The following is a 15,459-nucleotide window of genomic DNA, read 5'->3' on the forward strand; positions in this document are numbered from 1 at the left end:
CTCCAGCGGGCAATGGTGTATCTGGAAGTGGGTAGAACTCTGATGACCATCCAGTATCACAAAGAGAAAGTACACCCGTCTGAAGGGTACCATCCTGGCGATGTAGAGCACTCATGAGGTCCAGCTTATGAAGCGACCGCTCAATAGGGTGAAAGGGAGACAGGCAGAACGAAGGGAACAAAATGTCCTTATTAAGGTGAAACAAACGAACCACCTTAAGAAGAAGGATGGAATCGGAACGCAAGACCACCTTATCCTAGTGCAGAACCAGATGGAGGAGCGGCAGGAGAGGGCTGTAAATTCGTACACTAGACTGATCAAGGTGATGGCCACTAGGAAAGCAACCTTCCAGGAGAGGAAGGATAGCGAGACCTCTTGAAGCAGTTTGAATGAAGGACATCCAGGATGAAGTTAAAAGTCTCAAGGCTCTACCAGAGGCCAGTAAGGAGGAATGAGCGACCCCCTGAAGGAATGTTCTAACCTAAAAACGAGAAACCAGGTTCCTCTGGAAGAGAACTGAGAGCGCTTAAACCTGACTCTTCAGAGAGCTGAGGAACAGCCAGAATCCAGACCCGACTGTAAGAAAGAGAGCAGGGAAAGCAAGCAGAAGGCTATGGGGGTGATCTGGTTAACTTTGAACCAGTTGAAGAAGGTCTTCCATGTGTGGTGATAAATGCGAGAGGAATAAGTCTTCCTAGCCTTGATAATGTTCTGGATGACCGGATCAAAGAAAAGGATCAGAGAACATAGTTGAATTTAGTACTGCTGCTTCAACAGCCACGCCGTTAGATTGAGTCACTGAGAATTTGAATATTTCTTAGAGGGGCGTGGCAGCTATAAGTCCCCTTACTTGGCAGCCAGACTGGCTTGCAAAGTCTCCTTAAGGAGAATAGTGTTCCCCCGTGGTCCCCACATAGCTTTCTCATGAGCCAGATCAGACACCCCCCATACTTTGCACTGACGAGGGGCAAGCACCCCGAAACACCGTGTCTGCAAATTGGGATTCTGATCTGGCTTATATACCCTGAGTCATATTGCAAAGGATTGTTAAAAATCCACTTGTGACTTTTAGGATCGCTACTTCCAATAGGTGGCGCTGTGCTAGACTTTGTCTCCTTTGCTGGAGAGACAATGAGAATTCTGATGGAAGACATGACCCTGCAAGACGAGATCTGGAAGAACTGGAAGCTTTTGAAGAACATCCATGAGTAGGTGGATTAGCTATGTGCACTATGGGCTTCTGGGCCTGTCTGGAGTCACGAATATGATGGGCACTTCTCCTGCCTTGATCTTCTTGATCAGCCTGGGGATCAGTGGAAGAGGAGAAAACTGGTATGGAAGGGACAAGGAAATCACTAGAGCTTCAGAGTTGATTGCTAGAGGATCGCAAGATCTAGACATGAACTGAGGAATCTTGTGGTTCAGTCTGGAGGCCATCAGATTGACATCAAGGTTGCCCCATCTGAGGCAAATCTGCTCAAAGACAGTTATATTCAGGAACCATTCGCCCACGGTGAGGCACTCTCTGCTATTAAAAAAATAACTAAATAAAAATATTGGTGGCCTAGTTGTCCACTCCAGGAATGCACACTGCTGCAATTTCTGCTACATTCCGTTGGGACCATGACATGATGAGTGAGACTTCAGACATCATTGATTGACTTAGAGTTATTCTTTGATGGTTGATGTATGTCATATCAATGTTGTTGTCAGATTGGATGCATATCGGGCGACCGAAGAAAAGTCCCAGCCAGTGAAGGAGAGCCAGGAGGAATGCTCTGAGCTCCAGGATGTTGATGGGAAGAGATGATTTCTGAGTGTTCCATCCACCCTGTACTGTAAGTTTCTGGAAAACTGCTCCTAAGCAGAGAAGACTGGCATCTGTTATGATCTTCCAATTTCTTGGTAGAAACTATTTTCCCCATTCCAGGGATTTCTTGATCTGGGGTGGGAGCTAGACCGGCCTTGTCCAGGGTGTGAGTGGACCTGTCCAATATTTATAGGAGAAAGAGCTGTAGAGGAAAGGTGTGGAACTGCACGAATGGGACTTCTTCCATCGCGGATACCATCTTGCCCAGTACACTCATGTAGAACCGGAGAGAGCAGAGAGGGGCATCCAAGAAAACAAATCTCGCTTAGACGGGTCAAGTACTTCTCTTTGAGCAAAAGACTCTTACACCAGCGGTGTCGAATAGCATTCCCATTAAGACTATGCTCTGGACCGAGATCAGAGATGACAGCTCTGTTGAAGATCCAACAGAGACTAGAAAGAGTGTCTATGGTGATCCACAGGCTCTCGTGATATGCTGATGGAGCTGGCGTTTTGTTCAGCGTGCAGTCTAGATAAGGGATGACCATAATACCTCTGATCCGAAGAATGGCCATGACAACTGCCATTACTTTAGTGAAAATCCTTCTTTGTAGATAGGCCAAAAGGCAGCGCTGTAAACTGAAAACGCAAGTCCTGAACTGGAAAATCTGGAGAGATTAAAAAATGTGAAGATAGGCATCCTGTATGTCGAATGAGCATAGGAACTCCTTGGGCTCCATGGAAGCTATGACTGACTGGAGTGCCTATTCTATTCTGAATTGGCGGAGAAGAATGTGTCTGTTCAATATTTTGAGGTAAAGGAAGGGACAAAGGCATTCATCCTTCTTTGGAAACACAAACAGGTTTGAAAAGAAGCCCTAGAACCTCTCCTGTGGGGAGAATGGGAATGATGACACTGGACCTGAGGAGCGAATGGATAACTCTGAAGAACTTGGGAGTGAGAGAGGCATCCTTTGGCAGACAGGATTTGAAGAAGCGGAGAGTGAGGGTGGAATACTCTAGTTTGTAGCCATAGGAGATGATGTCCTGGACCCAAGTGTTATCAACTACGAAAAACCACTCATCCCAAAACAAGAGACTACCACAAACCCCAAAAGGATTCCCAGGTGGGGACGTTGCGTCATGTCGAAGAGAATATGTTGGATCTGGACCTATACTGCTTGCTTTGGTGACCATATGGGTGAAGGAAGGCCTTATTTTTTCCTGCGGGTAAAATACTTGTCCTGGCCATTGTTGGTTCTGGCTAAGAATTGGCAAAAAGAGCGAAAATGAATTGTGGGTCTCTTGCAGGGCGGTGTTTGGGCTTCTGTTGCATTAGCAAAGTACTCTTTTCTCAGGTGACATCTGAGATAATCTTGTATAATTTCTCTCGGAAGAGCTGGGAGCCCTGGAAGGGTAGATTGGTGAGAGTCCGGATTCTATGAATTTAGCCATAAGACAATGCGGATAGTGACAATATAGCTTGCCGCAAGGACTGAGAAAGCGATTGCATCCAGTGAGGCAGATGGGAAGAATTTTCCTGCATGGGAAATCTGGTCAACTAGGTTCACTTGTTTGAAAGTGGGTGCGCATGATAGGATACCCTTACCAGGAGTTTAGCCCAGGTCGACAACTGCTTGAAAACTTATGTTGAGGGGAAGGACGCACAGAGGGCTAATCCCACAGCCTCAAAAGCAGATTTGGCTAGAACTAATTATTATTATTATTATTATTATTATTAACCTCAGTGTGCCTGTTGTAGGGGTCCTTGAGCAAGACCCCATCGGAAAGGGGCAAGATAGTGTTAGTGGAGAGATGGGAGACCAAGGGGTCCACAGAGGGCGACTCTGACCATCTTTGTGGAAGGTTATGTGCAATTGGTACAACACCTCCAAGTGTTTCCTTCTCTGAAAGCAATTTTCCGGATGCTCCCATTCCCTGGAGAAAACTTAGTCAATTTCTTTGTGGTTGGCAAAAACCTGAGGAGGCCACTTTATTTTTTCTGAAACATACGTACGATTGGAGTGCGCAGGTTCATCACCCTTAATGTTGAGAGTCTTATTAACGACTATAATACCGTAGGACTATTCACCATGTCCAGCAGCCTGGATATCTATTCAGTGTGTTAGAGAAAGAGAAGCAAGAGAGGGATGCCATCCAGGAGAATGCTGAAGGTGGTGGGGACCTGGAAGATGAGCTGGTATATGCTCACTTCTTGGATCTCTTGCATGGTCTGCCATGTCGAAGCTGAGGACTCACCTTAGGGAGTGAGAGAGATCTCCATGGCTGGGGCTGGATTAGGTATCCATTCTATGACCAAATCCAAGGGCTGGGATAACTTGGTTAGGTCAACGACTGATTGGGAGAGATCTAGGGCCCACTCTAGGGGAGAGGGCGCATTCTCGCTGTGGGCAGTGGGGGGCTCCTGGGAAGATGGCATGGTGGTTGGACAGCAATCTGGAAAAGGAACGAGGTCTCACCACAGAGATATTGCTTGTAGCAAGAAAAGCACGCAAAGTTGAAGACAAAAAACAGAATATGGGAGCGAGATTTCATAAAGTTAGGCATGTAAAGAAATTAAAAGGTGGCAGAGGGAAGCGTAGCAGTGGAAAAAGCCCACCCGCAATGACAGAGCTTACACTAAATCTGAAGCCTGTGGCCCTGTAGGTCTGCACAGGTATGGATCTGTAGTTTGAGCGCAGTGAGAATTGGGAAGGCGACGGGTCATGGGATACAGCCCGCACGAAAAACACTGGTGTGTAGTAAAACCAAGATGGTGCAGAAAAAGAGGCAGTGTCAGAAAGGATGAGAAGTGTTCTCACACGTCTGAGAGAGGCGCTCTGTGACAGGCTGAGAGTAGTGAGCGCAAGAGAGCCAGTGAGCATGATTGACTGGCTACTGGGGGCATGTTCTGCCCCCGCAGAAGCTGGTCCTAGGCAATTCCAGGGACTAAATAAGGAGACCTGGCCATGGGAGAGTGGCACGGAAGCCGTGGCTGGTTCAGAGAGAATTGAAAAAAGGGCTGTAGTAAATGAGAATGAAGTATAAATAATGATATAGGACTTTTTTTTTTTTTAACCAGGAGATCTCCCCTTTTGTTTGCCTGGGACCCAGGAAGAGGGATATCCATCCTGAAGGCACCAGAATCCTTCGCAGCATGATGAGGAAGACTGTCATTAGGCGTCCCAAAGGCTGTCTGTTTTGCAGCTGGAAGATAACGGGTCAGTCTTCTCTCCCTGCATATCAGGCTCTGGAAGGCGAGCAAGAAGGAATATGGTGGCAAGGACAGTCCACCAGGGAGCCTCAAACACTCCTGATGTGTTAGAGAGTTAAGGGGGTGTTACACGCAGCGATATTGCTTGTGATATCGCTGGTGTAAGCACCCGCCCCCGTTGTTTGTGCGTCACGGGCAAATCGCTGCCCGTGGCACACAATATCATTAGGAGCCGTCACACGGACTTACCTGCCTAGCGACGTCGCTGTTGCCGGCGAACCGCCTCCTTTCTAAGGGGGTGGTTCGTGCGGCGTCACAGCGGTGTCACTAAGCGGCCGCCCAATAGAAGCGGAGGGGTAGAGATGAGTGGGACGTAACATCCCGCCCACCTCGTTCCTTCCTTATTGCCGGCGGCCGCAGGTAAGCTGTAGTTCGTCGTTCCCGAGGTGTCACAAACAGCGATGTGTGCTGCCTCGGGAACGATGAACAACCTGCGTGCTCAACAATCAACGATTTTTTGAAAAGGAGCGACGTGTCAACAATGAACAATAAGGTGAGTATTTTCCATCGTTAACGATCACTCCTTGCGGTCACACGCAACGACGTCGCTAACAATGCTAAATGTGAGTCATGGAATCCGTGACCCCGGCGATATATCGTTAGATCCGTCGTTGCGTGTAACGGGGCCTTTAGAGTCTTGCCTTGTAGACCAGAGAGGATACAGTAGTGACAACTCCACAATTTGCTCTAGGTCTCTATGTGGGATGACAGAGTGCAACAACTTCCCTCTGTTGCCCAATCATAAGCTCTATATGAAAGACAAAATAAATAAATAAAACTAAGATAGAAACTGGACTTGGTGCAGCCCGTTGTCTGCATCCTACTGATAATAAGTTAAAACCGATTATCTCTTTGCCAGTTGATGGGTATATACTACTGGGGAGAAGGTAACGTTTTTGCATAGTGCCACCAGCATACACCCATGGTCTCCCAGTGTCTCCCGATGAAGCGATAGAGAAAAAAGGCATAATAAGTGGTCAAAAAGTCGTGTAGCAAAGACAAAGCCATTTTGTCCTACAAGGAATGCGGCCCATCAATTTCAAGTTTTTTCCATATGTAGCATGTTTACCCAGCCGAATTTCATATTACATTGAACACACCTCACAGTAGAACTGGAACGCTTCAGACTTGTCACCCTGTATATCGTACAGTTCTCCAAGTTTAGCAAGTGCTTGAGAATCAGTCGGTACTATGTTTATAAGTTGTAAGAGCCATTCGATTGCTTGATTAGGATCGTCAAGCATTTCATACCTAAATAAACTTGGTTAAGGAATATATACATACACAGTGAACTGCCTTTAATAAATAAATCTTGGAATAATAATAATTTTCACAAATGTGTTAAAAAAAAAAAATGTCCTTGTAATCTTATATATGCGTCCCTGCTCTATACTGTGTAATGGCCGTGTCTGACCGTACAGGGACATGGTCTGACCATACATAATGTATGCAGACATTACAGGTGAAACTAAAAGAAAAAAAAAAAAAAAACACAGACAGGGAAATGTTTTACCTCACAAAAAGAATCAGTTGTGATCCTGTACTGTACTCTTTTGCATCCTCCGTGGCCCAGGAGATGTAGTATGATAAGATCATGTCCCTGTACGGTCAGACACGGCCATTACACAGCACATAGCAGGGACACATATATAACATTATCTCAGCACAGGGACATTTTTATTAAACACATCCAAATGTGGAACTTATTATCATTCCAAGATCTATTGATTAAAATCTACTTTAATATTAACTTTGTTTGTGGGAAAATTCCTCTAATGGCTGGTTTTACATTTCGTTGGGGTAAAGAAACCAAAAATAGGGGCAAGAAATTGGTGTTTAAATTGTTAAACTTCAATTCGATACTTGTTCTAAATTTTGATATCTGACCACAATGTTGGGATTAATTAACTTTCTAAGCTGGAATGTTGGGGGTCTTTTTGATGTCTTAACCCCTTCACCCCATGGCGATTTTTCATTTTTTTTCCCTCCCCTTCTTCCAAGGGCCAAATTCTATTATACAACATGAAATAGAGTTGATTACTTTGAAAAACTGTGGTCGCCGTTTGTTGATCATGTGAAAATAAGTATATATGTATTTTGTTAGATGCCCTCCACATTTCTAAAATATAAATGTGTACAAAATAGACCTGTGGTAAAAATGCTATAGGGTAGCTCCTACATACTGTATATTACATGGCATGTTTTTTTTTTCTTGATTATATATAATCCTTCGGGTCTTCACAGCTTCTCTACTATGCTCAAGGTTGGGCAGATGAGAAGCGGTGGGATTTGGGGAGAAAGTGTTGACCATATATCTTTGTCTATGTTTTTATGATTTTGAAAACTAATAAAAACACATGTAAAAAAAAAAAAAAAAGGGGGGGAGGGGGGTAAATGCAATTGCTTGAAACATGGGCAGGTGCACAGTTCGGATCAGCGGTGTGACAGTAACAGTGCTCCAAAGAGTCCATTTGCAGGGGGTGAGCAGGGAGCTGGGGTGCTCCTGAGAATAGATGATAAAACCCCTCCAAATAGAATATGTAGTTAGCTAATGACTCTTTGTTTATATCATGTTGGTTTTTTTTCTTCTTCAATGTGTTTTTTTTTCCCCAAAAGCTGGACCTTTGCAAGTGCTACATTTCATATGTTGGATTACAAGGTAAATATGATTTTCAGCTACGATGGCCCAAAAGAGACCCATTGTAATCTGAAGAAAATTGTACACTGGAGCTTTATAACCCAAGGCACCACTGGTATTAACATTTGTAGAGACCATTGTTCACGATGACAGATCTCAACAATATGTCATTACTTTGTGATTGATGAGGGTTCAATTCTGAGAATAAAATTGTGTTATCAGCTCGTTTTCCCAGTACAGATGTGCTTGTGGCCACCCGGCCGTGCGGAGAACTATAGCTCAGCCTATTCATTCTGGGGACTGATGCAAAATGCCACAGACGAAATCTATGGCATATCCTAGTGATCAATTTACTAGTCCTGTGCCTCGCATTTATAATATAACTAGCTGTAATAACCAGCATTGCCCGGGATAGTAACTAAGTGTCTCCCTCCCGCTCAGTCTTTCTCTCTCTGCCTCTCTCCCTTGCTCTCAGTCTGTCTGTCTGGTCTGTCCCCCTCTCTGTCTCCCTCTCCACTGAAATCATATTACCTCACAAATGAAGGGAATTTTGTTACCGTAAATTCCTTTTCTTCTAGCTCTTATTGGGAGACCCAGACGATTGGGTGTATAGCTACTGCCTCCGGAGGCCACACAAAGCATTACACTAAAAAGTGTAAGGCCCCTCCCCTTCTGGCTATACACCCCCAGTGGGATCACTGGCTCACCAGTTTTAGTGCAAAAGCAAGAAGGAGGAAAGCCAATAACTTGGTTAAACAAATTCACTCCGAGTAACATCGGAGAACTGAAAAACCGTTCAACATGAACAACATGTGTACCCGAAAAAAACCCAAAAATCCCGAAGGACAACAGGGCGGGTGCTGGGTCTCCCAATAAGAGCTAGAAGAAAAGGAATTTACGGTAAGTAACAAAATTCCCTTCTTCTTCGGCGCTCTATTGGGAGACCCAGACGATTGGGACGTCCAAAAGCTGTTCCTGGGTGGGTAAAGAAATACCTCATGTTAGAGCTGCAAGACAGCCCTCCCCTATATGGAGGCAACTGCCGCCTGCAGGACTCTTCTACCTAGGCTGGCGTCCGCCGAAGCATAGGTATGCACCTGATAATGTTTGGTGAAAGTGTGCAGACTCGACCAGGTAGCTGCCTGGCACACCTGTTGAGCCGTAGCCTGGTGTCGTAATGCCCAGGATGCACCCACGGCTCTGGTAGAATGGGCCTTCAGCCCTGATGGAACCGGAAGCCCAGCAGAACGGTAGGCTTCAAGAATTGGTTCTTTGATCCATCGAGCCAGGGTGGCCTTCGAAGCCTGCGACCCTTTGCGCTTACCAGTGACAAGGACAAAGAGTGCATCCGAACGGCGCAAGGGCGCCGTGCGGGAAATGTAGATTCTGAGTGCTCTCACCAGATCTAACAAATGTAAATCCTTCTCATACCGATGAACTGCATGAGGATAAAACGAAGGCAAAGAGATATCCTGATTAAGATGAAAAGAGGATACCACCTTCGGGAGAAACTCCTGAATGGGGCGCAGCACTACCTTGTCCTGGTGGAAGACCAGGAAAGGAGCCTTGGATGACAGCGCTGCTAGCTCAGACACTCTCCGAAGAGATGTGATCGCTACCAGAAAAGCCACTTTCTGTGATAGTCTAGAAAGTGAAACCTCCCTCAGAGGCTCGAAGGGCGGCTTCTGGAGGGCAACTAGTACCCTGTTCAGATCCCATGGATCTAACGGCCGCTTGTACGGGGGTACAATATGACAAACCCCCTGCAGGAACGTGCGCACCTTAGGAAGTCGTGCTAGACGCTTTTGAAAAAAAGACGGATAGCGCCGAGACTTGCCCTTTAAGGGAGCCGAGCGACAAACCTTTTTCTAACCCAGATTGCAGGAAAGAAAAAAAGGCAGGCAATGCAAAAGGCCAGGGAGACACTCCCTGAGCAGAGCACCAGGATAAGAATATCCTCCACGTTCTGTGGTAGATCTTAGCGGACGTGGGCTTCCTAGCCTGTCTCATGGTGGCAACGACCCCTTGGGATAATCCTGAAGACCCTAGGATCCAGGACTCAATGGCCACACAGTCAGGTTCAGGGCCGCAGAATTCCGATGGAAAAACGGCCCTTGGGACAGTAAGTCTGGTCGGTCTGGTAGTGCCGACGGTTGGCCGACCGTGAGATGCCACAGATCCGGATACCACGCCCTCCTTGGCCAGTCTGGGGCGACGAGTATGACGCGGCTGCAGTCGGATCTGATCTTGCGTAGCACTCTGGGCAAGAGTGCCAGAGGTGGAACCACATAAGGGAGCCGGAACTGCGACCGATCTTGCACTAAGGCGTCTGCCGCCAGAGTTCTGTGATCGCGAGACCGTGCTATGAAGGTTGGGACCTTGTTGTTGTGCCTGGACGCCATTAGGTCGACGTCCGGCCTTCCCCAGCGGCTACAGATTTCCTGAAACACGTCCGGGCGAAGGGACCATTCCCCTGCGTCCATGCCCTGGCGGCTGAGGAAGTCTGCTTCCCAGTTTTCTACGCCGGGGATGTGAACTGCGGATACGGTGGAGGCCGTGGCTTCCACCCACGTCAGAATCCGCCGGACTTCCTGGAAGGCTTGCCGACTGCGTGTCCCTCCTTGGTGATTGATGTATGCCACCGCTGTGGAGTTGTCCGACTGAATTCGGATCTGCTTTCCTTCCAGCCACTGCTGGAAGGCTAGTAGGGCAAGATACACTGCTCTGATTTCCAGAACATGGATCTGAAGGGTGGACTCCTGCTGAGTCCACGTACCCTGAGCCCTGTGGTGGAGAAAAAACTGCTCCCCACCCTGACAGACTCGCGCCTGTCGTGACTACCGCCCAAGACGGTGGTAGGAAGGATCTTCCCTGTGATAATGAGGTGGGAAGAAGCCACCATTGCAGAGAGTCCTTCTGTGAAAAGGAGACTTTCCTGTTCAGGGATGTTGACTTCCCGTCCCATTGGCGGAGAATGTCCCAATAAGAGGACGCAGATGAAACTGCGCAAACGGAACCGCCTCCATTGCCGCCATCATCTTCCCGAGGAAGTGCATGAGGCGTCTTAAAAAGTGCGACTGACCTTGACGGAGAGTCTGCACCCCAGTCTGTAGTGACCGCTGCTTGTCCAGCGGAAGCTTCACTATCGCTGAGAGAGTATGAAACTCCATACCAAGAGACGTTAGTGATTGGGTCGGTGACAGGTTTGACTTTGAGAAGTCGATGATCCACCCGAACGTCTGGAGAGTCTCCAGCGCAACATTCAGGCTGAATTGGCATGCCTCTTGAGAGGGTGCCTTGACAAGTAGATCGTCCAAGTAAGGGATCACAGAATGTCCCTGTGAGTGCAAGACTGCTACCACTGCCGCCATGACCTTGGTGAACACCCGTGGGGTTGTCGCCAGACCGAATGGCAGAGCTACGAACTGAAGATGGTCGTCTCCCATCACGAAACGTAGAAAACATTGGTGCTCTGTAGCAATCGGCACGTGGAGATAAGCATCTTTGATGTCTATTGATGCTAGGAAATATCCTGGAGACATTGAGGCAATGACGGAGCGGAGGGTTTCATCCGGAACCGCCTGGCCTCCACGTGCTTGTTGAGCAGTTTCAGGTCCAGAACGAAACGGAAAGAGCCATCCTTTTTTGGCACCACAACCAGATTGGAGGAAAACCGTGTCTTGTTCCTGAAGAGGAACAGGGATTACCACTCCTTCTGCCTGCAGAAGAGCATCGGCTCGGTGGGGAGGTGGGGACGTTCTGAAGAATCGAGTCGGAGGACGAGAACAGAACTCTGTCCTGTGCACGTGGGCACAATGTCCCTCACCCACCGGTCTGTGACCTGTGGCAGCTAAATGTCGCCAAAGGCGAGCGAGTCTGCCATCAACCGCGGATGCGGAGAGATGAGAGAGCTGAGAGTCATGAGGAGACCGCCTTGGAGCGGTTCCTCCGGCTGCCTTCCTTGGGCGTGATTGAGCCCCCGGAAACTGAGCCCCTCTGAGGATTTTCAGCTCTTTTGGACGAGGACAATTGGGACCTGCCCGAGCTTGGGAAGGACCGAAACCTCGACTGTCCTTCCAGGACAGCATTAATAGGGTAAGTCGCAATGCAGACATTGCGAGGATACGGACGCCCCTGCGGCACAAATGTACATATGCTCAAGACCAGCTGTGCAAGGACAGCTGAAAAGCTTAGGGTGCCCATACGGCTGTAAATGCCGGAGCAACCGACACGCCGATAGCCTCATAGACAGATTTCAACCACAGTCTATCTGTCTGGCATCTTTAAGTGAAGTCCCATCTCCACTGCAACTATAGCTCTAGCCGCAAGCCTGGAGATTGGAGAATCCACCTTTGGACCCTGGGTCCCGCGCTTGACCACGTCAGGGGGAAAAGGATAACGTGTATCCTTAATACGTTTGGAGAAAACGCTTATCTGGTAAGCGTGGTGTTCCTGGACTGCTTCTCTGAAGTCAGCGTGGCCAGAAAAAAAAACTCAAAATACGTTTGAGCTACTGAAATGGGACTTCTCCTGCTGTGAAGCTGACTCCTCCGCTGGGGGAGCTGAGGGAGAAAGATCCAACATTCCATTGATGGACGCTATAGGATCATTCCTTATGGCGTCACCATCCGGTGTATCCGGATTGAGAGCGTTGTCAGGATCAAAGTCCTGATGAGCTACGTCTGCCTCATCATACAGAGAGCCTCCTGGGACCCCCCCCGGGGAACCGATTTTATTCCCAATGAGGGTGGCCAGGGAGCAATGATTTGCCCATGGCCTGTCCGGACTGCAAGTCTCTATCCCAATGCAACTCCATCCCTGTCCTTGGACAGGGTTGACAGGTGGTTCCTTTGGCCACGTCTAGTAGAGACCCCGGCTGACCAAGTGCTCCAGAGGAGCATTGCACACAATGGGGTTCAGTGCCGTGGAACAGTGTCACATGCAGTAAAAACAGCATCGAAAGCCTGTGTTGCTTATATGCTGCTGCCGACTAGCCATCTAAGACATAGAGCCAAGAATGGCGACCGTACAATGCAATGTATAGCATACAAGCATAAAGTACAATGAACACTGCAGCACATGCAATACAAGCAGCATAGAAAGCCTGTGCCTTGGCACCCCTGCTTTTCTGCTGCTGTAGACTAGCCATCTAGGGGAATATAGGCCAGAATATCGACCATACAGTGCAATGTATAGCATACAAGCATAAGTACAAATGAACACTGCAACCCCTGCAATACAAGCAGCATAGAAAAAACCTGTGCCTCAGCACCCCTGCTTTTCTGCTGCTGTAGTCTAGTCATTCTAGGCGAAAATAGCCCAGACTAGCGACCGTACAGTGCAGTGTATAGCATACAAGCATAAATACACATGAACACTTCAGTACATGCAATACAAGCAGCATAGAAAGCCTGTGCCTTAGCACCCCCGCTTTCCTGCTGCTGATGTGTCGCCATCTAAGAGGGCATATAGCCAAAAATAGCGACCTATGCAGTATAAGCATAAAAATACAAATGGACAACTGCGGTATTTAGTGGGGTCAGCACTTCAGGTGCCGCTTACCGCCCGCCTATAAGCGGGTGTGTGGTCGCCCTAGTCCTGTGCCTGGTTGCCCAGAGTCCGATCTCTCAGCTCGGACTGCAGGAATGGCTGCCGGCGTCCTTCTCCAGCTCGTGTGAGTAGGGGCGGGCCATGGGCGTGCCCCCAAGTCAGAGCGGGAAACCGGCGTCCCACAGTGTCCAGTGAGAGGGCTGGAGCATGTAAATAAGGCTCCAGCCCTCGGCGCTGCTGATTGTACAGAGTCTCTCCCCTACCCTGATTGACAGGGTGGGGGCGGGAACGAAGCGGAGCTAGGCCGCAAAAGCCGGGGACTGGATTTATAAGCGCCGCCGCCGTAAAAGCGCGGTCGGCGCTAAGTCCCCGGCGCACTACAAGTCCCAGCCGCGCCGCCGCTCTCGGAGCGTCCGGCGCGGTAGTTCCCCATACATAAAGTCACTCAGCTAGGCTGCAGTGACTGTAACCCTTTACTGTCCCCGGCGCACTAGCACACCCAGCAAGTCTGGAGTGTGCTGTGCCTGTGTGTACGGGGACACAGAGTACCTGAATGGTGCAGGGCCATGTCCCTGAACGGTACCCAGCTCCGTATCCAGCAGGTTCAATGGGTCTGTGGATGGAGCCCGGCCTCAGGGCTTTGGGGCAGGTAAGATCCCACTTCCTCAGAGCCCCTCAGGGGGATGTGGAAGGAAAACAGCATGTGGGCTCCAGCCGCCGTACCAGCAATAGGTACCTCAACCTTACAAACCACAAGCGGGGTGAGAAGGGAGCATGCTGGGGGCCCTATATGGGCCCTCTTTTCTTCCATCCGATATAGTCAGCAGCTACTGCTGACTAAACAGTGGAGCTATGCGTGGATGTCTGACCTCCTTCGCACAAAGCAGAAAACTGGTGAGCCAGTGATCCCACTGGGGGTGTATAGCCAGAAGGGGAGGGGCCTTACACTTTTTAGTGTAATGCTTTGTGTGGCCTCCGGAGGCAGTAGCTATACACCCAATCGTCTGGGTCTCCCAATAGAGCGCCGAAGAAAAGCTGTCTTATACTAATGCCGGCGTCACACGGGACAATCTATCGGGCGATCGCACAAGCGATCGTACCCGCCCCTGTCATTTGTGCGGCACAGGCAATTAGTTGCCTGTGGCGCACAAAGTTGTTAACCCCTATCACACGCACTTACCTCCCGGGCGACGCCGCTGTGGGCGGCGAACATCCTCTTCCTGAAGGGGGAGGGACATTCGGCATCACAGCGACGTCACACAGCGGCCGGTCAATAGAAGCGGAGGGGCAGAGATGAGCGAGACGTAAACATCCCACCCACCTCCTTCCTTCCGCATTGCCAGCGGGACGCAGATAAGCTGTGTTCGTCGTTCCCAAGGTGTCACACGGAGCGATGTATGCTGCTTCGGGAACGATGAACAACCGGAGCACAGAAGGAGGACCGACATTTTGAAAATGAACGATGTGTCAATGAGCAACAATAAGGTGAGTATTTTTGCTCGTTCACAGTCGTTCGGAGGTGTCACACGTTACGATATCTCCGTTGATGCGGATGTGCGTCACTAACGACGTGACCCCGACGTCATATCGCCCGATATATCGTACTGTGTGACGCCGGCATAAGAATGACGTTCCCCGAGTTAAAAGGAGTGGCTATGTAAAATTTTGTTATTGTAAATGTGATGGTGAAGATTCTTTTAGTGGACATACACACATACATACACGCAGTTTTATATACTAGATTCACATACCCTGCCCCCTTCGTACACAAACTACAAATCCTTTAACTCAGACAAGGATACAAGTTTGCGATCTGACTGACAACCTGTGCGCTGTTCCTCAGGATCGCATGAAGTTTATGAAAACAATCCAGAGCTTCCTCCAGGCGATTTTGTTTCTTGTACGTCAAACCTGGCGAAAAAAATGTGATGTTCTTTAGATGAGTTTTTTTGAGACTTTAGTTTTCAATCTAATCACAAAGATCACAGATAAGACTACAAATCTACATCATGCTGTTTCAGGTGATATGTAGATCACCAATGAAAGACGGACTTGGTCCACTAATCGTATTCTGTGAACTGTAGATGATGCTTGTGTGTTTTAGTAATATTCACCTTTGGCTTGAGAATACAATCACAGAACTAAATAAGTGCTGGGAAGATAGTGACGCAGCTAAACGAAGGGAGA

At 48.5% G+C, this 15,459-nt stretch overlaps 1 protein-coding gene across 1 annotated transcript in view; it reads right to left on the reverse strand.

Moving 5' to 3' along the window:
* The window catches only part of IFT88 (intraflagellar transport 88), a 161,605-nt gene that overhangs the window by 62,610 nt on the left and 83,536 nt on the right, over nt 1-15,459 (reverse strand). Inside the window, exons 18-19 of the mRNA XM_075337401.1 lie at nt 15,075-15,183; nt 6,185-6,335 (exon numbers count right to left, since the gene is read on the reverse strand). Coding sequence (XP_075193516.1) covers nt 6,185-6,335; nt 15,075-15,183 — 260 coding nt within the window. The remainder of the gene's footprint in view (nt 1-6,184; nt 6,336-15,074; nt 15,184-15,459) is intronic.

The sequence above is a fragment of the Anomaloglossus baeobatrachus genome, chromosome 2 (assembly GCF_048569485.1).
Source record: "Anomaloglossus baeobatrachus isolate aAnoBae1 chromosome 2, aAnoBae1.hap1, whole genome shotgun sequence".
NCBI lineage: Eukaryota > Metazoa > Chordata > Amphibia > Anura > Aromobatidae > Anomaloglossus > Anomaloglossus baeobatrachus.